This window comes from Peromyscus maniculatus, chromosome 7, assembly GCF_049852395.1.
Source record: "Peromyscus maniculatus bairdii isolate BWxNUB_F1_BW_parent chromosome 7, HU_Pman_BW_mat_3.1, whole genome shotgun sequence".
Classification (NCBI taxonomy): domain Eukaryota; kingdom Metazoa; phylum Chordata; class Mammalia; order Rodentia; family Cricetidae; genus Peromyscus; species Peromyscus maniculatus.
The window spans coordinates 64,864,997-64,889,738 of NC_134858.1; the positions used below are offsets into that span (position 1 = coordinate 64,864,997).

Here is a 24,742-nt window from a genome sequence, read left to right on the forward strand (position 1 = left end):
GCTCCTCTTTGGAGGAACCAGGTTTTCCAGGTAGAGGAAGTCACATCATCAGAAGGAGGAAACAAGGCCACCAGAGAGTTCATTGAACATTGAAGGTCCATGGGGAATCCCCATAGGGTCATGTGACCAAAATCAGCACTGTCCCTTCCTCCTCATCATGACCCTACTACCCCATAATTGCTTTTCTGGTCAAGTGTACATGAAGATCTATAACCCAACAGGGGCAAACTATAAAACACACATCTGTTCTAATAGATGTAATCCTTGGAGAACACAGTTTCTTTCACATCTGGATCTTCAATTATACTCAACAGCAGAGTTTCAGGACAGCAAGAGATATCAAACATATCGGCATTCTATGAAGTTGTTTTTGAAAGAGGGTCTCATGTCACCCAAGGCAGCTTTGAACTCCTGATCCTCCTGTCTCTAGGCACATGCTACCATACCCAGCTCTCAGAATGTTTGTTATTTTCAGAATTCACACATATTGCATGTCAAACTAGCGCTGGACCACAATGCAAGGACACTGGCCATATGCTCTTGAAGGTGGTTATAGCATACACTCTCTGCGCCTTCCTTCTCGTTCTTTTGCTTTCTGGCCTCAGGGTGAATGGTTTTGTTTTATTACACGCTCCTGCCTTTATATGCTGCATCGCCCAACACTGAAATAATTATGGACTAGAGCCACCATGAGCCACAATGAACTCTTCCTCTATAGACGTTAATTACCTCGGGTGTTTTATTTTAGTGACATAAAGCTAGTTACCACAGAAGATCACCACCTCTGGTCTAAATGAATTCAACAGTCTGGTTGTTGGTCTTCCTTCTTTCTGTTGTTTCTCTCCAGTCTATTCCACACGTAGGAGGAAGGGTCACCCAGAGGACACTGTCATCTGTCTCCACAGCTAAAACCCTCCAATGGTTTCACATGGCGTTTGGTGAAACTCCAAGTTGTTCATGTTGCCTACGAGGCCCCTTGGTGTCTGCACCTTGGCTCAGCTTTCTGGCTGTGTCTTCCTTGCTTGCCTTTTACTAGAAGCTTCTCAGTTCCTTGACTTAGCCTTCTCTCTCACCTTTGAGACCTCACACACACAGCACCCATTTCAACACCACCTTCTCAATGCCCGCCGATGCTGAATGGCTTGCTATCTAGGCCAACCAAGAGGCTGCCTGCCATTCTGCATGTTGTCTGTCCCAGATGACGTAACTTTGAGGGTTCCAGCAGTCTCCCCTCCTCGAAGCACACATTTCACTATCAACACAGAATCTGCCAAACTTCTGGGATCGTGTAGGAGTTTCTAAAATGTAAACTTCTCTCCTGTCTTGGAGTTTGTAAGAATTCATACTTACATTTCCCTTTCTCCTGGAGCCCTTTAAAATGTCCCCAGTGATCTTCAACACCCTGGTCTCCTCTGAAAATTTCCCTTATTTCTGATTAGGACAGAATTGTATATTTTTATTACTGCACATACTGTGTTATACTATATAATTTTGATTCCTGCCTTGCTCTTTTATTTTTCAAGTAATAAATATGTGCATTTTTAATTTTGCTTGGAGGGATGGCAGATTAACTCACTGCAAACCAACTCTCTCACAGAGAAACTGGGAAACATATGGCTGAAGTCAGCTGGGCAACAGGAAGGCATCAAGGTAGAGTGGGCCAAGATCTTGGAAGAATGAAAAGTGCAGAGAGGAGCCCAAGGCTCAGGACAGCTTCTTCCTGCCAGGCATTTCCTAATCTATAACAGCTGCAAGAGAGAGAGAGAGACCCCCCAGCCAGGCCTGCAAGCACATGGGGGTAGGGCGAGAGAATAGTTCCAAGCATGAGAGGATGCAGCCTTGGCGTGCACTGGAGCTTTGGCATACACTGCAGCTTTGGTGCTCATTGCAGCCTTGGCACGCACTGCAGCGTTGGTGCTCACTGCAGCCTTGGTGCAGACTGCAGCGTGCACACTGCAGCATTGGCATGCACTGCAGCCTTGGCGCGCAGTGCAGTGTTGGCACTCACTGCAGCCTTGGCGCGCACTGCAGCCTTAGTGCTCATTGCCGCCTTGGTGCAGACTGCAGTGTGCACACTGCAGCCTTGGTGTGCACTGCAGCCTTGGTGCAGACTGCAGCATGCACACTGCAGCCTTGGTGCAGACTGCAGCATGCACACTGTAGCCTTGGCACGCACTGCAGCCTTGGTGCACACTGCAGCCTTGGTGCAGACTGCAGCGTGCACACTGCAGCCTTGGTGTGCACTGCAGCCTTACCGCATCCTCACTTGTACACTAAGGGCTACACCCTGAAAGGTAAACCGGAAACAGATGTCATGACTTGCAGCCAGTGGTCTCTGCTTTTCCCTTTCGTTAGTTACACGGCCTCTTACTTACAGCTTCCTAACTAAGGACTCTTCTGCCTTTCAGAGACAGCCACTTGGCATTGGAAAAGCTCAGGTCCCCTTAGTGGCCTGTCCTGCAACACAACTCAGCTTCCTTCTTGCTGGCTGCCCTCCTTCCATCACCCCCTGGAGACCCTGAGGACTGTTCATTCAGCTCGACCATTCCCTTCACCTGCCTTCCGTCTGACTTTGCTGATATTCTTTTTTTGTAGCTTTTACATTTTTACACTTTGGTGGGATTTCTGGAGTCAGAGATAGTCCTAGAAGTGTACAATTATCTCCACCTCCCTCAGAGTCTAACAAGGGATCTATATGGAGTTTGAGAATCACTTTATTGCATTATATCCTTGTATGGTTAACATTTGTCAAGCTGACAGGATCTAGATCCCCCAGGCTGAGGAGGCAGATCGTCAATCATGTCTGTGAGGGAGTTTTGAGTTAGACTGAGTGAGGGGAGAAGATCCATCATCATTGCAGGGACTAGAATAGGCTGGGGTCCTGTTCTGAATACATAGAAGGCAGCGGCTGAGAAGCTGTATTCATCTCTCTCTGCTTCCTGACTGGGTGTGCCATGTGACCAGCAGCCTCATGTTCCTGCCAACATGACTTCTTGGCCATGATGGACTACATTGCCTTAAACTGTGAGTCAAAAATAAATGCTACTGTACTGGAACACTTGTCAGGTATTTTCAACACAACCACTAGAAAAGTAACTACGCTTGGGAAGAGCTTAGCAACAAGACTGTGCTTGATGGATGCGCCGTGAAGCTGAGGGGAAGAGGCAAGTTGACTGTCAACCCGTGAACCTCCCTCTCCAGACCAGCGGGTCTGCAGCCCCACCATGGGCAGCACAAAGGCCCCGAGAGTCCTACCTGTATAGTGCTCGTTGCCCTGAGCAGCGCAGGTGAGGAGCTGTGCCATGGAGGAGCCTACTCCCTTAGAGGTGCTTCCCAGGTCCTGAGCACACTTCTCTAGCTGTAAGAAAACCCAAGGGAGGCAGAACTTAGAAAAGAAACATTCTCTGAGGTCTTAGCAGGATTTAGAAGAGCAATGATGCAGATGGGAACCTGAACCTGAGCTCTTTCTCACCTGAGTCAGCTGGACAGTACAGGGAAAAATGGCCTGGCTTGGACTAAGTGAGTTGGTGCAGGTGAAACCGTGTGAGTTACTGAGCCTCGCTAAGCCCCCACTCCTGAAGGGACCTAGCGAAGAAGGCCTTCGGCAAATGGAGGCAGCTCCCTAGCAGGCTGTAGCTATTAGCATGATGCCTTTAGAAACTCCAAAAGAAATCATTAGTGGGCAGTAATTATGCCTTGCCAGGAAGCAGGCAGACATCCAACCGCACCAGCTTCCTGGCTTGTGGGACCACTAACACAGTCCAGGTTGGTCATTATCCTTCAAGGAGTTCAAACCGAAAGATAGGCAAGAAAAATGGAGGTCTGGAGTGGCAACTAGACTATGGAAGAAAGCAGAGGGTGTGCCACTCATGAAGAGCATGCCAGCTTCTTTTGTCCACCAGATAAAAAACAAAACTGGTAAAGGACTAGGGTACAGATAATTAATGAGCATATGAGGACACCGTTTAGAGGAGATGTATAGGTGTACAAGGATGGACAGAAAGATAAGAGAACATATACAGTCTAAAACATACAACACCTTCCCCAATGAAGGCCATACCTTCAGATGAAAATGGAGTCTGGTCCATCATAGCCAATGACAGAACACAGTATGGACAACCCCTGCGCTCTCGCCTCTGGCAAATGCTTTCTCTAAAAACAACCAGGTGGGCCTGAGGGGTGACTCAGCCAGAGGGTAAAGGTGCTTGCCACTAAGCCCGATGACCTGAGTCTAATACCTGGGATCCAAACAGTAGAAGGAAAGTACTCCTGAAAACTGCCCTATGACCTCTACCCCTTCTAACACACACACACACACACACACACACACACACACACACTCAAATGGACAAAAATAAGTAAAAATTATAATGCATTATTTTGCATTCTACTCGACCCACTGTCTGGTGTAAATGTACAATTTACACTGTATCAGTTCTTCCCTGGAGTTTGCAGAGTCACCTGGGCTACACAGTGAGGCAAAGACAAAGAGAGAGAGAGAGAGAAGAGAGAGGATGGTAGACCCCACATCCCAAATGTCCTACCGTTTCTCCTGGAAGTGGCTTCAGTTGACTTTCTGCAGCGGCCATCTTGGCATCCTGCAGCTCATTCTTAAGAGTCTGCACTGTGTTTAGCGCAGAATCGATTTCCATGGGACCACAGGCTTCATGGGCCTGCCAACAGAGTGGGGGATATGTGCATACAGTAGGCTTGGGAAAACCGTCTCTAACACTCCGCAACCTAGGAAACGTTTTCCTAGACACTCCCGGTAACTCTGACTCAAGGAGAAGGCATGGGTAGCAAGGATTTCCCCAGAGAGGACAGAACCTCCGTCACTCAGGTCCTTAACCATATTTTCCTAAGTCATTAATTAGGTGTGTCTTAGGACTGCAGACACTTAAAAACCTCCTGGAGGCGACTTTACACTCAGACCTAAAAGATGCATCTTGGATTCACTGGGCCTGGGCTGCAGTGACAGGACACAGCACAGCATGTGCATACACAGAGGCTTGCGATGTACTCAGGGTGTGTGCACAGAGGTTCGGGACACACACAGCAAGTACATAGACAGAGACTTGCGATGTACTCAGGGGTGTGTGCACAGAGGTTCGGGACACACACAGCCAGGTAGCAACAAGCAAACTGAGGGAGGACTCCACAGAGAGCCCGCAGCAATTTCTTTTCATACATTTCAATACCGTACATCATTATCCTTCCATACTCAAGATTTATAAACTCCCCCATCTAATTATTTGCTTTACTTATTTAAATCTCTTGATCATCTAGAACACTGGTCTCCAATAGTCAGGACTTCATGGCCCCAGCACATATTAATAAACTTTATGCATATGTAATATTGCCTATCAGTATTCTAAACACTTACAAATTATCACTCTGTGTAAGCAGCAGTAAATATGAGGTGGCTGACTTTTATGTGTCCATGTTATTAGGTACAGAAGCTCAGGGAGTCTAACAAATGTGTCAATGACAGGGGCCCAATTCAAATTCACACTGTCTGATTTCAGAGACTTCATGCCTTCTGATGCATTGAAAAAAATAAATTAAAAGCTCTTGCGGCCTCCTCCTGGACCAGCAAACAGTCTTGCTTAAGTATCACTTTGGGGCTCACTGTTCCAGGGTCGCTGTTTGATGCTGGCATATGCCAAGATTCACTGAGCAAACGGAGCCTGCAGCTGTGTGGGCTGCATGGCTTGTGGTGTGGATGGGCTTTGCCAGAGGCTTGCTGGGTGCCTGTATTCTAATAAGCACCCCACCACACACAGCAGGCTGGTATAGTGTGGAAGGCTCCAGCCCTGCGCACTTCACTTTGGCAATGGAGAATCTCTGCTCATGTCAGGCATTCAAGTTGGCTTCTATTTTCTTCTCTCACCACTTTATGAGGCTGCTAGTTTCTATAAAGGGACTGCTACAAGGAAACAAATGAATTCAAGCCAGAACTTCATGCTAATAACTACATCAGAGTCATAACGAGCTCCTTTGATAACTGAGTTTCAGAGACAGAGATTTATTTCGTCCCCAAGTCTGTTCTACTGAGACTCTGTTAAGGCAAACATGTCCATGTAAGGTATGAAAACGTTTTAGGGAAGAAAATCACAGGTAAGATGACAGCCCCACTCTCAAATAGATTTTCTACCTACATAGCTTGTTTCTAAGTTCTCTAGATGATACATGGAAGATGTGGATATAATCAATTATTGCTTTAGTTTGGATCTGAAATGCTGGTGTCTCTCTCATGTGATCAAGGATTAGTCCCAGCCCATGCTACTCCTGGGAGGTGTTGGGACCTTTAGGAGGTTGGGCCTAGGGGAAAAAAGGTAGGTTACTGGGAGTGTGACTGGGACCCTGACTCCATCTTGTATCTTTTGCATGCTGGCTGACATGAAGTGAGCGAATTCCACCTGCCTGTATTTTCACCAAGGCACACAGTATTGCTACCAGCTACAGGCAAGAGGGCCGACTGACAGTGAACAGAAATCCACGATGATGTCCCCTCTTCCTCCTCCTCCTTCACTCTCTCTCAGTTCTTTCCTTCCTTACCACCCTCACTCTTGCATTTTTTTTTTTTAAGACAGGGTCTTACATAGCCCTGGATGGCCTGTGTAGCCAATACGCTAAAGATGACCTTGAACTTCTGGAAACTTCTGTCTCCATCTACCAGGTGCTGGGTTTACAGGCATGTGTCAGCATGCTTGACTAAACCTTTGTTCCCATTACGTTGATTCTCTTTGGCATTTGTCATAGTAACGAAAAGCTATTTAGCATAGATAAATTGGCCTGCAATTTATCTGGTACCAAGACACTTAAGATTGGCAGTGTACTCTAAGACTGAAAACAGACTGTCGTCACTTGTCTCAGGAAATGGGAAGAGATGGAGGAAGTATATAACCTAAAGCCATTTGTAAACGGAAGGTGACGATCAAGCCTGGGAGCTTATGTCAAATGTTAGTGCTATCTTTACTGGTCTTTACATGAGAGAGACAGCTCTGTTGAGAAACTGGCCCAGCAGTGCCAGGGCCTGGATGGCCTTCCTAGCACAACATCACAAAGAGATGAAAAGCTGCCTGCAGAGCTAACCACTGGGACGAGGCCCCACTTGCCTTCTGCGAGGCGGTGCGCAGCTCGGCCAGGCTGGTCGCCAGGTTCTTCGCACACTGACTCAGCTGCATGGCCGCGGCCTGGTCACTCACAGTGGGGACAGCTGCCTTGGCAGAGGACACCATCTTGCTTCCAGGCTGTGGAGAGATGAACAGAAAGTAAGGTATCTCCTGGGCAACAAGATGCTGAGAGATCCAACAGCTCTGTCTCCACAGTGACTAGGACAAATTTTGCCCTAAAATAGGGTGTGGTTGTTTGTAGGAAAAAGATCTCCCACAGGCTCAGGTGTCTGAACACTTGGGGAATCTTTACAAGATGGAGCCTTGCCAGGGGAAGTGTGTCACTGGGTGTCTAAGGGTTATCATTGTTGTGACAAAGCATCGTGACCCAAAGCAACTTGGGAAGGAAAGGGTTTATTTGTCTTATGCTTCCACATCACACTGTTCATCATTGAAGGAAGTCAGGACAGGAACTCAAACAGGGCAGGAACCTGGAGGCAGGAACTGATTGATGTAGAGGCCATGGAGGGGTGCTGCTTACTGACTTGCTTCCCATGGTTTGCTCAGCCTGCTTTCTTATAGAATGCAGGACCACAAGCCCAGGAGTGACACTAACTACAATGGGCTGGGCCCTTTCCCAGCAATCATTATTTAAGAAAATGTTCTACAGGCTTGTCTGCTTGCAGTCAAATATCCTGGAGGCATTTTCTCAATTGAGGTTCCCACCTTTCAGATGACTATAGCTTTACGACAAGTTGATATAAAACGAGCCAACACACAGGGCAAGGCTTTGAAGGTTCATAGTACCACCCTACTTCCTGTTCTCTTTAACTGTGTGTAGATGAGATGTGATGAGCCAGGATTCTGTCGCTGTCATGCCACGTCCTCTCACTATTAATGGACTCCATCCCTCTGGAACCATAGACAAAATAAACCCTTTCTTCCTTAACTTGCCTTTGGTCACGCTATTAGTTGTCACAGCCACAAAGAATAACTAATACAAAGGGACACATTAAATATCAAGTAGTTCCTAGGTCTACAGAGGTGGCTTAGTGGTCAAGAGCATGGACAGTTCCCAGCACCCACATGGCAGCTCACAAAGCTGTCTGTGACACCAGTTCTTGGGAATCTGATGCCTTCTTCTGGCCTTTGTGGTCTTTACACACACACACACACACACACACACACACACACACACACACACACACACACGGTAGACACACGTATAGGCAAAACATAAACAGGAAACACAAAATTAAATAAATCTTAAAAAAACAATTACCATGGTAAACCAGACACTCCAGGGCAGTACATAGTATCATAAGGGGACAAGATAGGCAGATTGATGAAAGTGACCTGAAATTCTCATTTAAAGTATCTCATTTAAAATAAAGATAGCTCTTTAATGAAAACATTTCTCTGTGTTTCTCAGAGTGTTCCTTTACCCTGACTTTTACCTATTAGACCAGAAAAATACAGGTAGATAATATCTTGCTTGTTCACAAACAAAACACACCACACCTGAATGCCTATGCACATGTAGATGCATCTTTAAGAATAGGAGTAGCTGTCTGTGTTGTTTTATAATATCCAGTTCTACCTGGATCCCAGGTATACAGAGTTCTATGAGTCCTGTCAATGGCTCCCAGTCTCCAATTATTGGGCATGTGTCCATTTCCTTACCAATGTAAAAAAAATGGTAAGGAAATAGCTAAATCTCAATACTTCTCAGTGTGGAAATTTTACAAGTAGCTTTTCTGGCTCAAAAGCACACAGGCTTTCAGAGCTTTAAAAATGTATGCTATAAGTGTGTCTCAGAAAAACTGTAATGATTTAAGTGCCAGATCATAAATATTAAGGATAAAAGTACTACTTTTAGCATTTAAAGAATTAATGAGAATCAGTAGGAGACCCTAAAGTAAGCATTAAAAAGCTTGAATAATTTCATGTTACCAGCCCTTAAATATGTAATACTGAAGTGTATGAAAAATGCCTAATATTTGAAAACAAAGGATAGGAAATGAAATCAAATAAAATTTAAAGAACAAATAAGCTAATATGCTTTTTTAAGCTCTTAACTCCATCTTATAAAAGATGTATTAAAAAGTATGCTCCATATACTGTGAGGCGTAAATTTAGACTTGTTCATCCTTCTGGAAAGGCAACTCTACAATATTCATGAGGAAAGTTTGAAAATGTATGTTCAGGCTGGTGGGGGGGGTTAGCTCAGTGATGAAATATATATATATATATCACATTTTATATATGTATAAATATATAAAAACACACACTTTTTTCTATTTGTTTTTTTGAGGCAAGATTTCTCTGTGTAGCTTTGGCTGTCCTGGGAATTGCTTTGTAGACCGGTTGGCCTTGAGCTCAGAGATTCCACTTGTCTCTGCTTCTAGAATGCTGGGATTAAAGGGGTGTGCTACCATGCCTGGCTTAAACACACATATTTTTGATTAGTTGATTCTGTTGCCTTTTATTTTGAAGCTTTCCTGTTTCTTATAAAGATCTAAGTATCTACAACAGCAGTTAAAAGAACAGGAGAGAGCTGGGCAGGGTGGCGCCTTTAATCCCAGCACTCAGGATGCAGAGGCAGGCAGATCTCTGAGTTCGAGGCCAGCCTGGTCTGCAGATTGAGTTCCAGGACAGTCAGGGCTGCACAGAGAAACCCTGTCTTGAAAAACCAAACCAACCAAAATAAAAGAACAGGAGAAGAGAAAAGAAAAAAGATGGGAGTGAGAAGGAGGGAGAGGTGCCAGAGAGAGAACATGAGGGAGAGGTTCGGTCAGCCTGGACCAAGAAGCACCCGCACACAGTCCAATCCTAACTCTCTACGGTCCACCTAGGTGTAGACTAAACACACAGCTGGCTCCAGGATTACTAAGGTAAAGAGAAAGACCCTTCTAAATTCTAAGTCTCAGTGTGATAAAGGAAAAGTAAGTTGCTTGCAAATCTCTTTCTAGGAATTCACCCAAGTAAACAACTCAAGTTGTGGATAAAGACGGAGCACATGAAGAGGATTACATTACAGGGGGCTTTGTGATGGCCCCCAAATAAAAAACCAGCATGTCCGATGAAGGGGTGATGGCTAAAGGCAGAGTACAGCCACCTGGAAGACTTTCTGAATCACAACCGCGCACATTACAGAGGAGGGCTGGGGCCGAAGCCCAGGGCCGGAGCAATTGCTTCTCATGCTAGGTTCAGCCCCCAAAGGGCATCAATACAGTGAATGTAATTCAAAAGATTGTATATCACAATTAGAACATATAGTATGAAAAAAATATTCTCAATGAAAAAAAGAAAAAGAAAGATCGTAAGAGCCAGTAGTAAGGGAGGTGTCTTTTGGACATGACAGGGCTGTAATACTCAGGAACTCATAGCAGCCCTGGTTGTCTGCACACGACCTGCACAATATCAAGCCAGGCAACTTTCTAGTGTACAGTGGGAAGGGGTTCATGAACTCCCATGCTCAACTGAGTCAGTTTTCTTTAAGGGTGTGGCTCCTGGCAGAGTCACCACACTCCAGAAGTATATGCACAACACAAACTAAGGTCAATGGGTTATTCAGTTTTAAAATATGAGGACCCTAATTTGGGGGTAGAGAGGTGAGGGTGATCTGGAAGGAGCCAAGGTGAGGAGTTCAGTGAATATGACCAAACTGCACTGTATGAAATTCTCAACGAATTAATAAAGGTGTCTTTAACACTCAAGAAAAGATTATACATCCTACCCACAAACCTGTTGGTGCATCTCTCTGTGTGTAATAAAAACTCAAGAAAGTAGACTAAAACGTCTGTGTTTTATCTCTGTATAGGAGAGGTGTGGGTGGCACTTGAAAACCAAACCCCTTGCACGTGCCTTAAGCGCTAGCATTTCCCTTGGCCAGTGACATCTCCCTCCCCTGAAATGTAAAGAGGCCTTGCAGCTACTCAGATAAAAACTTAGCCAAGGCTCTGGGGTCTGCACAGGTATGTCCCCTTCCCAAGGACAAAAAAAGGCAGACTGCCCGCTGGGGTCCTGCAAGTCACCACGCTGCTGGCGTCTGTTACCTGCAGGAAGTTCTGGCTGGAGATGATGAGGGCCAGCTGAGCACTGAGGTCTTCTGCTTGAGCTTGGCTCCCTCTCACCCCCTGCACGAGCTGAGGGATGTGATCGGCCACTGCCTGCAAGAAGCAAGAAAACGGGGACTGAGCATGCGCAGAAAGGACAAATTAGCAAAGGGGCAGGGAAAGGACCCAAAGCGCTGCTTTTTGATCCACACCCGGGGGACAGCAGTACCGGAAGTTGGATTAAAGAGCATACAAAGCGTGATTCACACCTGGGGACAGGAGTACCAGAAGTTGAAATAAAGAGCATACTTAGCCAGCGAGGTCCTTCCCCACACGGAATCCCTGTCCTCACATCTTCAACTCCCCACCCCTCCACTTTAACAGTAGTTCTAATGGTCTCAGACTATTTGATAGAAGACCACCCTCTATAACAAAGCCTTGAAAGAACTTTCCTAGTCAAAACTCATAGGCGCCTGGCTGTGAGGACTGAAGACCAAAAATCAAAGAATACAGAATTTACAGGTAGGTAAACTGAGTCAGACGGCCCCCGTGGCCGGAAGAAGTAAGGGGAGAGGTTCATGAACCAGCCTGTTTCAGGGCTCAGTTCCTCTGAACTTTGCAGGTATGGATTGTGGGCCCCAGTGTACATGTGGGCATCTCTCCTGTTTTTCTGTTCCAGCCAGTACATAGTATTTCTCAAATGAGAAAGCCAGAAACAGGGGAGAGCGGAGCCATACTTGGCAAAGCAGAACTACCATCTGACAATCACCTCCAGGGGTGTCTTAGGAACCGTCCAGATCATCTGCTTGTGCTCTTCCTAATTATCTCCTGATGGAGCAGGCTTCAGAGGTCTTAGGACCACCACTGGAAAAGGTATGGGTGAAGGTGCCCAGTGCATTTTGGCCTAGGGTCCATACTCCACCCGCCAGCTAGAGCGTAAAAATACTTAAAAATACCCCCATGGACAAGTGCCCAGGTCCTTTCCAGCGCTGATTCCAGAAACGTGGTCCATTTTCCCTCTCAACTAAGTCTGTTGTTTGGCATCCCTCTTATTTCCTGGCAGGGATGCTTGGAGATCTAATAGCTTCAGTTCTTTTAGCAAAGAGGGAGAGAAGGCTGACTCCGCAACAGGTTCCCAGACGTGAGCGGCTTGTGGCCCCATTGGAAGGAGAAGGCCACTTTCCTACCCTGCTGGCAGCTGCATGGTGCAAGAAAGAACTCTCCTGGTTGAGCAGAGGCCTCACCCTCAGCAAGCTCTTCTTCCACAGATCCTAAGCACAAAGGACCTCAGACCCTTGTGCACTAAAGATGCTCTCCCTTCCCCCTATAACACAGTCAACTCTAAGAGGGGACCTCGGAAAAATCAGAATCAGGAATAGTGAGCTCCAGGCAATTCTTCCCCAGCAGGGCAGCCATTTCAGAAGTAGAACTGAGTTCCCTCAGAAGCATGGCCACAGCTGAAGAAGTGGCATTTCCCTCCAGATGACTTATTTTTTTTAGAGATTTGGAGGAAAAGTCAGAAAGGGTTAACTGTGAGAACACTGGCACAGTCAGACATGCCTGCCTCTGCCTCCACTGTTAACACTCTCAGGAGACTCCAGCAGGATGCCCCGTCACGGGTGGACAATGGCTTTGCAAGAGGCTATGTGTGGTACCCATCAAAGGTGTCCTGGGAGAGCCAACCCTCTTGGTGGAAAGAGAGAGTGTCTGTGGTGAGCTGGCCTCAATACAACACCAATGCCCCATCCCAGAAAAACAGAGACAAATAAGCAGCGGGCACAGAAAGCACCAGAACATGAGGCCACAGAAGGTGAATGTACAAAGCAGGACCCCCCCCCCTCCTGCCCCCCATGAGGAGAAAGCAGGAAGCCAACTCACTGCAGTGCATAGAGACTGGATTTGACCAGCCTCCCAGAGGGGAAGAGACTCTGGAAAGCCAAGGACTCATTTCAATTTCTATTTCAAAGCTCTGAAATGGCCTCATCGATTCTCTTTATTTAATTCAGTCTCTTAAAAATGATGTGGATAAAGGAAAGATAACGCTGGAAAAAAGACACTCCTTCCAAACATAGGCAATCCACTTAATGGACAAAAACCAGACGTGTGTACACCTGGAGCATGGAGCCACTGCAAACCGGATTAGGAGCCTGGAAGACCTGCCTTAAGTGAATTACCAGGGCCTGTGGAGATCTAATGCTATCAGTAATATGCTGCAGACCTGGCCCTGGGCGCATGGGGAGCTTACCTTGCAGCTCTGGACCAGTTGCTGCTGGGCTGAGGGGTTCTTGTTGGAGACAGCTGCATTCTGGGAGGCTGCGATGGTCTGCGTGGCAGCAGCTGCAGCCTGCTTGGCTGCAACCTGCAGAGGACAGTGACACAGATCAGTTCAAGATCGCTCTTGCAAAGTCATATGCTATACCTGGAGCACTCACTATGTCTTCAAGGCCACCGATGATCTCAACCTTCTTGCTCTTCACTGCCTGCCCTGGGTCTGCACTCCCGGATGAAGTGGTAAAGGCCGGAAGGCAGGAAAAGCTCACCTCCTCTGCTTTTTGTGAAAGACTGGCTTGATCTTTTGCAAGTCTTACACTGGCCACCACAGGTGTCTGTGAATTCATGAGCACAACAGCCCTGGCACATCCAGAAGACATTATTTCACAGCAAGCCTCCCTAACCTCTGGCCCTTCAATGTTTCCACCCTGATGTTCCCCACGCCTTGCAAATGATGAAGCCAGTCAGTCAACTCCTCAGCATGGAGCAAGAGGCAGTGAGGCCCCACACCTAGCCAAGGAGCTATTGGCAGCTGATGGCCAATGGGGAAAGAAGAGTCAGCTTTCTTCTCTGTGTAGCTCATCATGTGCTGCCTATGCCCCCTGGGTGGAGCCTATGCCCACGCACATACAAGCAGCATGATTTGGACTGGGCGAGTTATTATTATTAGAGGAAGGAGGAGGAGGAAGCGGAGGTGCTGGGCAGCTTCCAGTGGCATGACATTAGGAAGGGGATATAGAAAAATGGTCCAGGAGTTGGAGCTGGGGAGTGCAACATGTATATGATCTAACTACATTCATGTACAAAGTTATCAAAGAAGAAGTGGAAATTTAAAATACAAAAGATGAGAGACAATTGCAATGCCGGGATGCCATTGGCAAGCAGCACCAAGTCTTGATGCTCCAGGGAAAGAAAATCTCCCCATGAAGCACAGGCTGCTCTTGACGTCAATGGAGGTGTCCATGTCCCTCCCCTCACAGCACCCAGACCTCAGCTCACACTGACACCCCCCCCCCTGAGGGAATTAAACCAGTTCTAGCTTTCGTCTCCTTCCAATGAGGAGGCTGTTGTCTTCCAGAGCCCAGCAGATTGCCTATGGAGGGGCTCTTCATTAGACAGCCAGGTAACTTGGCCTCCGTCCCTCCCCATTTTAGATTGAGTGTCTCCTATAAACATCCATGTAAAGACATGTTTTTCTTAGGTAGTTTTTGCCTATTATTTCCAACTCTTTAATTGGAATGAATATTCTGAAAAGAAATGACAAAACACTTTAGTCTCCCTCCTGTCTCAGTCTCACCCTGTTCCCTAGCACCAGTCTAAAATTCTCAACAGGAAGCCTAGGAAAAGTCACTGCTTCCAACAGAATAGGAACTTTGCATGACTGGTCTGCTGAATGTATCCTTTAATGCCGGGAAAAAAGAACCCCAATCTTCTTGTGAAAAGACTGAATTCTATTTCTGAATGTTGAACTCTGAACCTGAGCCTTTGGCAGCTATGAACTAAAGCAATTTTTCAAATTGTGTCAATTCTTTTAAAGTACCCAAACGATCCGACACTGCTCACTTTGACTTGGCATTCTTTATATAGGCATCATTTTGGTGATTTGATTTTTTTCCCCCCAGGTAACTCTTTGCAATCACATATGGCACCCTAAAAGCCAGCCCCTTTCCTGACCTCCAGCCGGTTGACAATTTTTTTCTTAATAGCATTCTGTGCAGCAGCGTTGGTGGCTACTCGGAGACCTTCGGCAGCTTCTCTCAGCCTTTGTTGCTGGTCTTCATTCTCAGGGTTGGCTGCAGCCCCCTGCAAAGGTGGAAACAGACATTTCAAGTACCCCAGGGGCAGGAGGCTACAGTTGCTAAATTAGCATGCCTTTAATTTCACTTCTAACTAATAACGCATAGTATTTGGAATAGAAAGCTGTAAGCTAGGATATGTAGCTGTGTACCACCAGGCTATGTTGCTGGGACAGAACCCACAGCCTCCTGGATGTTACATTCTCTATAAACACCATCTTTATACTAAAGATCAAACCTCATGGCTCTACAATCCAATTGTAAGAAGTAATACTGTAAGTCTCTTTTAGTTACAATTTCAAAACCTCAAGGCTTCAAAGACATGGCATTATCAAAAAATACCACATTAGTATATATGTTTTATATTTATGTATCAGCTAAAATTTAAGTAAAAAGAAATATATTTTCTTCTATTTTGGAGTTTAGTTTTACAAATCTTGTAAGATAAAGGGCTCTGGAAATCTTCTTCCAAGGAGGAAGAACAGTTGTGTGGGCATCATTTACTCAACAACAACAAAACAAAACAAAACCAAAAACACTCCCTTTTTGCTGATTTGAATTACTACTATGTCAAACACTGAAAGGTCAATACGAACAAAAAAAGAGTCAATCTCACTGTAGGAGAAAATAGAATGGTCTTTATCAGAGAAGGATGGAGGGAGGGACAGACAAACATAGGATGGATAACAGTGAGCCACTTCAGGGTATGGATGGGAGTGACCTCTTCAGTTCTGGAGCTCAGAGTGCGAGCTGTGGCTGAGAACAACTAACTCCACACGGTAAAACAGCACAGAGTGAATGTTCAAAGTGATGGACAGCGGTGTATGCTATTATGAGTCAATTTCAATTTTTGATCTGAAGAAATAGGCTCTGATAAATCTCTCCCCATCAGATATGAGAACAATGTGTAAGTAAAAGTCTTTCTCAAGGAAGACTTGATCCTAACTGGTATGACAGATCTTGATGGCTCATGTCTTCACATCACTGCTGGAACATTTCAAGGCAAAAGTAAACATGGAAAGTGAAGATTCCATTGGAAAAACAAGGGCTTGGATGGAGCATGATGAGAGGGGGCAGGGAGGCCATAGGGGTATGTATGTCCTACAAAAAGACCCCCAAGGAAAGTTCCCTAAAGGCCACACAAAGAAATCATGTCTTTAGAGAGTAGTCTGGGAGAACTGAGAAAAACAGCTGGTACCCAACTGTACTCAGGCTGGCAGAAGAGCGTGGTAGGTACCCACGTAGCTGTCACCAGCATCCTTTGTGTAGGTCTACAGCCCTTGTACCATGGTACTTTAGCTGAGCCTGTCCTCAGAATCTTGTCAGTTTTAGTTAGATATGTACGATTCTGAAGTCATGAAAGGCTGAAGTTAATACACGGGGAGGGTACTCTTCTATTGCCTTTGAGACAAAATATGATGCCAAAATTTGATCGTCTACTTGATGAGATTTAGGATAACCATGGAAACAACCCTTTGGGCACGTGGGTGAAGGAGTTTTCAGACTGAGTTCATTGAGGTGGGAAGACTCACCCTGAGCGTGGGTAGCCCCATTCCATGGGGCTGGGGTCCCAGACTAAAAATGGAAAGGCAGCTGAGCACCAGCATTTACCTGCTCCATAACCAGGATGTGACGTGACCAGGCAGCAACTGCTTCTGCCACCATGAAGGGCTGTGTCCTCAAACTGTGAGCCAAAATAACCCCCTCCTCCCCTCATCATTACTCTCGACAGGCTCTTTTGTCGCAGCAATGAGAAAATTCACGAAGCCGGCAGCGGTGGCTGTGCTTTGCTGTCTGGGCCTAGTCAGCACCTCTTTCTCATGTCCAACAACTCCTCTGCTATCCTAAGTGCGTTATCTGTTACAGAACCACTCAAGCATGCAACAAGGAGAAATCCACACTCCATCCTTTACCTTTGAAGGTGGGCTTCAAAGCCTAACACTCAACAGTGTTTGCATTTCAAGCCGAAAGACCAAATGCCTTTACCTTTGCAGCTTCCACCATGCGGGCCGTGGAGTCAGCCAAGAGCTTTGCAGCTGCGAGGAGCTTCTTGGAATTCTCCATGTCGATCTCAGCCTCTGCATCTGACCTCATGGCATTGACAAGATCGGACGTGGCCTGGGCCAGCACCCGGGCTTGGCGCACCATCTCACCTGGAGGACAGGACAGCAGGTATGGGCTGTTTATTTACCGTTCTGTCTGAGAATGATCTCAGTGGTCAAGAAGGTTTTTTGTTTTTTGTTTTTTAAATTGTTGTTATTTGTTTGAAACAGGGTTTCATGTTCAGCCTCTAACTCACTATACAGCCAAGGATCACCTAATTCTCTTGCCTCTACCTCCTTAGTGCCTTAGTGCTGGGATTACAGGCAAGCATCACCATGCCTGGTTTATGAGGTGCTGAAGGCTGAACCCAAGGTTTTCTTGGAGGATAGCCAGACATTTTACCAAACTGCTACACCCCAGTTCCTGGCTTGGAGTTGTTTTTTTTTTTTTTTTTTTTTTTTGTTTTTTGTTTTTTTTTTTTTTGTTTTTTTTTTCAAGACATGATTTCTTTGTGTTGTAGCTCTAGTTGTCCTGGATCTCACTCTGTAGCCCAGGCTGGCCTCGAACTTACAGAGATCCACCTGCCTCTGCCTCCCAAATGCTGGGATTACAGGTGTGTGCCATCATTGTCCAGTTCCCAGTTTGGAGTTTTTTATTACTGTTTGTCCTGGTTGTGCCTGAGACTTTATGAAAGTCTATTCCAACTTTCTTTCGGAAGTGGGAGGAGGTCTTTTAAGATGCAACATTAAAAGTGAAACCACCTCAGAGAAAGTACTGGTTCCTCTCCACAACTTGTCTGAGGGGAGACAAGCTTTTATACATACAGACATGCTAAAATCAGCGTGATGACCTCGGTGGCATTGTGGGACAGGGGAAAAAAATAAGACTCAAGTGGGAAAACGGATGAAACCCGAGCACTGTGGGTGGTGAACAGGGACATGCCCACAGATGCTTTGACAAACGTGTCACCAGTTAGAGAAGATGTTAGACACGGGAGGAAGTGGAAAGATGGGGCTCTGCTACCTCTGCAACTTAAAAAAGTAAAGCTAGAACTATTCTAAAATAAAAGGTTTCCATAAAATAACAAGCCCCAAGTGAGAAGAGCATCAGCAGAAAATCCAATGCACGCGCGGCATTCCTGGTTACTTAGTATCTTAAGAAGCATGTAAAAGGGTACAAGATAATTTTCTCAACAACTACCAAACACTTGCCGGGCCTGTGGCACACACTTGGAATCCCAGGCCATCGCAGGCCAGCACAGAGTATTACACATTCAAGGCTAGTGGTCCTGACTACAGAGGAGAGTCTGTCTGTAAATGCTAGCCAAACAAAAGGACCACCTCTCAGAACTCATTATAAAGCATGGTTGGACACTGGCAAAGCAAGAGGCAGAGGACCTCTTACAGGCAGTTGGTAAGATTGCAAATCCTTTTTAGAAGAAATTTCATTAAGAAGTTTAAATTTCAAAAATCCATGAATCTGTTAGCTGGGCAATTCCACAGACAGGCACTACGACCACATATAGAACTGAAAGCCAGGGAAGACACATTTTTAAGAAGGCTCTATGTAGGAACATTTTTATAAGAGCAAAACAAACTTGGAAACTAAATGTCTATTAACAGACACGCACTCAGAGGGCCGGAGGCTAAGCTCAGTGGTGGAGTGCTTGCCCAGCATGCAGCCAGAGCACTCCCTGGGTTTGATCCCTAGCACTGAGAAAAAAAAGATAACTGGTTAAGTGTATGATGACGCCTCCAAAGTGGAATGCTATCCTGTCATTAAAAAACAAAACATGAACGTATAGGTATATATGGAAAAATTCATAGTATGCATAACATAATTATATTTATATAAGCTGTGAAGGGCCTCCATCTGTCTCTCTATACACATCCTTTAAAGGTAGAGATGTTCTAGGAACTGTGAGGTGACGGGTATGCTAACTTGTTTACCATTTTACCATGTATCAGTTCAAAAATCAAGCGGTCAGTTCTGGGGATCAAGAGGGCACAGTGACCTGGTGAATTCAGAGCAGGTGACTTTTCAACAGGCTGAAAAGGTATACTGCATGTGTAATTTTAATTTACAGCATGATTATAGTATATTAACATGCTCCACCTTACACCTCCCCAGGAAATGCTACCAAGGAGCATGGTCTAGACCCTTCCTTCAGACCCATCAGCTATCTAAAGTGACCTTGGGGGTGGGGGTAGGGGGTAGGGGTGGGGCAGGGACAGGACACAAGGACGACTTCTAGTGGATCACTACATGTTCCTGATTCCTTGGGTGGCTGCTTTGACTTGACCAACTATATCCTGCCTATGGGATAAAAGGACTTATTAATACTGTAAACTCAAAAACAAAAATGCTGATAAGGTTTTTAAAATGCTGCGGCTCTGGAAGAGGTTGTCGGGACTCCTGGATCTTTGTGCTGCTGCGCGCAAGTTTTGGACTAAGGAAGATGAGCTATGGTTCTTGCCAGTTCCTCCAGAGGGACTGCCACCACGAGGAAACCCCACACCTATCCAGTCCCCTCCTCTTCCCAAACCAGTGCCTCACCAGCATCACCCATGGAACTGAAGATGCTCTCGGTGACGCACATGATGGTGTCGGTGGCCTGGTCGTAACGGCCGATGGGCTCGCCGCGGCTGGCAAACTGCCGCACGTGCTGCAGGAGGTCGTGCAGGGCCTGGCTGACCACGCTGGCCGCCGCGCTGACCTGCTTCAGAAGCTCACTGTCGCCAGTGGCTGCCTGGCAGGCACGGACACAGTTTTCCACAGAGCGGTCCACCAGCTTCCCAGCCTCTATCAGTTGCTCCTGACACACAGGAGAGCTGATGGTGGGGCTCACGACCTGGGAAGATACGGGGAGGTTTGCTGCAGTGGATGTTCCTGGTGTCCCGGAATGCCCAGCATCTCCCTCGGGTCCCTTTGACCCTCACTTGGCATACATACAAGGGACTCAACTCATCCAATGAGGTAACCCCCACACTATGACACTTCCTTTGTGGTTTGAGAAATCCTGCTAATTAGTCACGTGAGGCAGTCCTCATTACCCAGCACTTAAATAAGGACAAAGTCCCGATATTTACCAATTATATGCTTTTCCTCTTAGTGAATTTTCTAGGCTGAGATAAGGCAACTGACTACCTAAAAGAATTGCGTGTATGTTTTCAGAGGCCATCTAAGACTCCGCCTGTGTTTCCTCAAAGACTAGGGAAAGTCTGTCAGTTATCTGTGGACTCCAGGGCCAGCAGGAGCCTCACTAAGAATGCCTTTGAATGCTCCAAATCCTGTCCTAGGTGGGAAATGCCACCCTTTCAATCACAGATCTACACGGCAGGAGATGGAAAGTCCAGAAGCAGAAGCCCATCCTCAGAGAAGCAGACATGCATGATGGAATGGAAGGACACCTGGAGTCAGGCAGGTCTGAGTCATAACCCCAGTTCTGCTGCTTGTTTCCATGACTGAAAGCTCCTCACTCAAACCGAGTCATCTCAGGCTCCTCATCAGTAGATGAAGGCAAATGGTGCTCAATGTGCAGGACTGCTGGGCAAACCCAATCTCATGATTCTGACACAATGAACGCACCCTGGAGCCATTCACAGCAAGGACGACTAGGCCTCCCCAAGAAGTTGTGGGTTCAGTATGAACCCCTGTGGTACCCATTGCAAAGCCTCTTTTATGCACTGGAAATAAGATGCATTGAGAGGCCCAAAGGGAGACACAGCAATGTGCATCTAACAACAGGTGAGGCAACAATAAAAACAGAATTAGACAGCTTATACTAAACTCCTAGCATGGCTGGCTGGGTGTGGTGGTGCACAACTTTGATTCCCATACTTGGGAGGCAGAAGCAGACAGATCTCTGTTAGTTTAAGGCCAGCCTGGTCTCCACACAGAGTTCCAAGAGAACCATGCTACATATTGAGAATCTTGTCTCAACCTCCAACCACTCCCATAAAAACCAAAACAACCCCCCCCAAAGAACCCAAACAAACAAAAATTCTATCATGTCCCCCCAAAGAAGCCATCTGAAGCAAGCTCCAGACCTCAGGCTACTTAATGACGGGTGGCAGGTCAGAGTGCATGGTGCTGTAGGAAGGGATGGCATGCCAGCTGGCTTACCTTGGCACACGCCACAAGCTGGGAGGTGGAGAGAGCACACTGGGTGGCTGCAGCGATCACCCTGTTCTGTAGGACGGTGTCTTCAGCCACCTGGGCCACGTTCTTCGCCTTGAGCACCAACATGGCAGCCGCATTGGCAACAGCTTTCGCCAGACTCATTAAAACATCCTAAGAAAAGGGAACCAAAGCTACTCATTCATTTTTTTTAAATCACTCTTCAAACACTAAAAACTGCATGGAGTGCACCCAGACTTTCTATTAAAACTCCACTTGGTTTTTACCTTCATCCCTTCAATTTTTTTTCCCCTTTATTTTGTGAAATGCCAGCTCATCCTCCAAAGAAACTAAGGAAAAAAGAAAACAAACAAACAAACAAACAAACAACCTTGTATCGAATAACCAAATCTGTCCCTGTAGACAATGAGTAGCACAGGTTTCCACATAAAACAGGTCAGGGGCTGGGGGAATGGCTCAATCATTAAAATGCAAGCACCAGGACCTGAGGCTGGATCCCCAGTGCACACGTAAAAAGCCACAGGCAAAGTGCACACGCTTGAAATGTGCTGTCAGGACGGAGACAGGTAGATCCCTGGAGCTCGCTGGTCAGCCAGCCTACTCTAATCAGTGAGCTTCTTATCCAGAGACAGACTGTCTCAAAAAAATAAGATGGAGAGTGACCGAGGGAGACATTTGACATTGAACTCTGGCACTCACGTGTACACATATGTGCATGTGTACCAGACAGACAGACAGACACACACACACACACACACACACACACACACACACACACACACACACACACACTCACTCACGAGCACATATATAAATCTCCCAAAATACCACACACAAATTTAAACACGAAAATAAAACAGCTTAAAGAGGAAGGGTTTAACTGCTGATTCACATTCATGTTCTCCCATTGATTCTTGACTCTTGTACGTGTGATGGATGTGTGGCGTCAGGAGAAACTGAATACATATTCAGACGCCACCAATACCACCTGCAGTAGGTAGGCATTAAATCATGACCTCCAAGTTGTCATGCCCCAGAGTAAGTTGAAAATTTATTTTTTGGACATCTAGCTTGTTATGATCCAAAAGTCAGCTGCTCCTCCGCCTCCAGAAAGCAACGTATAACACACACAGACGAATTGATAGCACCGAGTCCTACAGTTGGAGAGCCAAAGACTGCTCTGAATATAACTTATTCTCAGTGTCTGGAACCTTCTGCATAGGGATTGGATTATGCAAAGTAGAAGAGAACTTGCATAAATAAACTAGTGGCAGGATGATGGGGAGTGTGGGGGGGGCGGGGGTGGGGGGTGGGGGGTGGGGGGGTATGCTCTCAGTTGGAGACTACTTGCTGAGCAGAGACAAAGCCCTGGGTGCCATGCCTATGAACCAGCTATGGTGGTGCCTTCCTGTAATCCCAGAATTTGGGAGGTGGAGCAGGGGACCCGAGGTTCAAGGCTGTCTTGAGCTAACCTGGTAGGCCAGCTTAGACCACATGAAACCCTATCTCAAAACAACAACAAGCTTATCTAGCAAAGGATGCCAGCACTGCTGAGAACTTAGAGCTGTTTATGAAGGGCATCCTCCTGCAGGAGGGAGGATCCCTTGACTACAACTGCCAGGTCTGTCACCCATCTGTCCGACCTGAAGAGGAACCACGTTTACATTTAATTTACTTCAGTGATGCAAATACTGAAAGTAGCTTATGTGATTTAGAAATGCTTTCCCAGCCACTGTTACTTGGAGCAAGCACGCCAAAGCGTTTCTCCAGAGGAGTGGTCAGAAGTCTTTAGTTATTCATCAGATAATGCTAATTAAAAAAAAAGAAAGAAAGAAAGCGCGCTTGGTTCTAAACATCAAAGGTACCCATAGGGTCTTTACAATGAGAGATTTTATGAGAAACTATATTGGAAACGGTATCCAGCCTGTACAGTTTACACTGGTGACGAATACATGCGACCCAGGCAACTCTACAAAGCAGCAGAGAGCCTAAAGAAGCTGATTTTGGGGCCAGAGAGATGGCTCATTAGGGAAAAGACACTGGCTGTTACACCTGATGACCAGAGGTGGGTCTCTGGGAACCCTATGACTAAAGGAGACTCCCTAAGTCGTCTCTGACCTTCTCATGTATGCAGTGGTAAAGTGGTAAGTGCACGAGCACACACACACACACACACACACACACACACACGCACGCACACACATGCACACATACACATGCGCACGCGCACACACACGCGCGCGCGCACACACGTACGCACGTACACACATGCACACATACACATGTGCACACACACACACACATACACAAATGTCATAAAATGGAAAAAAAAAGCTGATTTTAAAACGGACAAAAATAAAGTAGCCTTAAAGGAACCATTTACTGTGGCCATTCATGGGTCTGTGACAGTGTCTGGGTGTGCAAGAAAAGGCCAATGACACTTTCAGGAGTCAAGGGGCACTTGTCTGCTGCACAACTCTCAAAATTGTTCCCAATACATCTCTGTCTGTCCCGTGCAGGCCCCCCCACCCCCGCCCCATCGATCTTGGACATTTGTCTCTGAATTCAGGTTAAAAGCAATTTGGATGTCACAAATTACTAGCAAGACTTTTAAGCATAACTTTCTGAGCCAATCAGAACATTACTTCATGGACTGTGAATCCATCTGCTCACACTGGGACCAAGACTGGGTCACCCACAACCACAACTGTCACAAAGGACTTTGTTTTGAGTCATTTAAAGAAATTCTGTTTCTAGTAATTTTTTTTTCCAAAACAAACAGGAAAAGAACAGGATCCTGCAGTTAGAGCAGTTGACCAGGTCTTTGTCAAAGTTTTCAATCAGTCCACTATTGTGTAGCTTGTGTGAAATAAATTCTTGTCAGCTCTGGGAACATGCAATACGTCAAGAACCCAAGAAAGGCTCCACCCTGGTACTCAAGACACAGAAAAACAGAGTGGACACCCAGTGTCAAGTGGACCCATGACTGCAGAGGCTGGGGAGATCATGTTACCATACTTGTCCTCACCTAAAGACTCCACTCTCCAGAGCATTAAACCTTGTCCCTGAACCTGCCTCCCTAGCAAGGCCAAAGAGAAACAAACAGGAGGCGGAGTCTGCATCTGAACATGGTGGACAACCCATCCAGGCAAGAGAGAGGATGCAAAGCTTCAGAAAACCGCAGGGGCAAGCAGCATGCCTTCTGGGAATCCACAGCATCTCCTCCACCGCCCTCGACACCAGATAAAGTATTGCTTTTGGGTGTCCACATGAATGTGGAGACCAGAGCACAAGCTCAGGTACCATTCATTCCTCGGGA

General features: G+C 46.3%; 1 protein-coding gene across 6 annotated transcripts in view; it reads right to left on the bottom strand.

Moving 5' to 3' along the window:
• Positions 1–24,742, bottom strand: part of Tln2 (talin 2) — a 419,063-nt gene that overhangs the window by 106,906 nt on the left and 287,415 nt on the right. For all 6 annotated transcript variants that reach the window (XM_076576578.1, XM_042281192.2, XM_006979299.4 and 3 more), the window contains 9 exons: positions 21,409–21,576; positions 19,840–20,134; positions 17,227–17,393; positions 15,119–15,247; positions 13,419–13,532; positions 11,174–11,287; positions 7,119–7,253; positions 4,545–4,673; positions 3,256–3,358 (listed from right to left, as the gene is read on the bottom strand). In XM_076576578.1, coding sequence (XP_076432693.1) covers positions 3,256–3,358; positions 4,545–4,673; positions 7,119–7,253; positions 11,174–11,287; positions 13,419–13,532; positions 15,119–15,247; positions 17,227–17,393; positions 19,840–20,134; positions 21,409–21,576 — 1,354 coding nt within the window. The remainder of the gene's footprint in view (positions 1–3,255; positions 3,359–4,544; positions 4,674–7,118; positions 7,254–11,173; positions 11,288–13,418; positions 13,533–15,118; positions 15,248–17,226; positions 17,394–19,839; positions 20,135–21,408; positions 21,577–24,742) is intronic.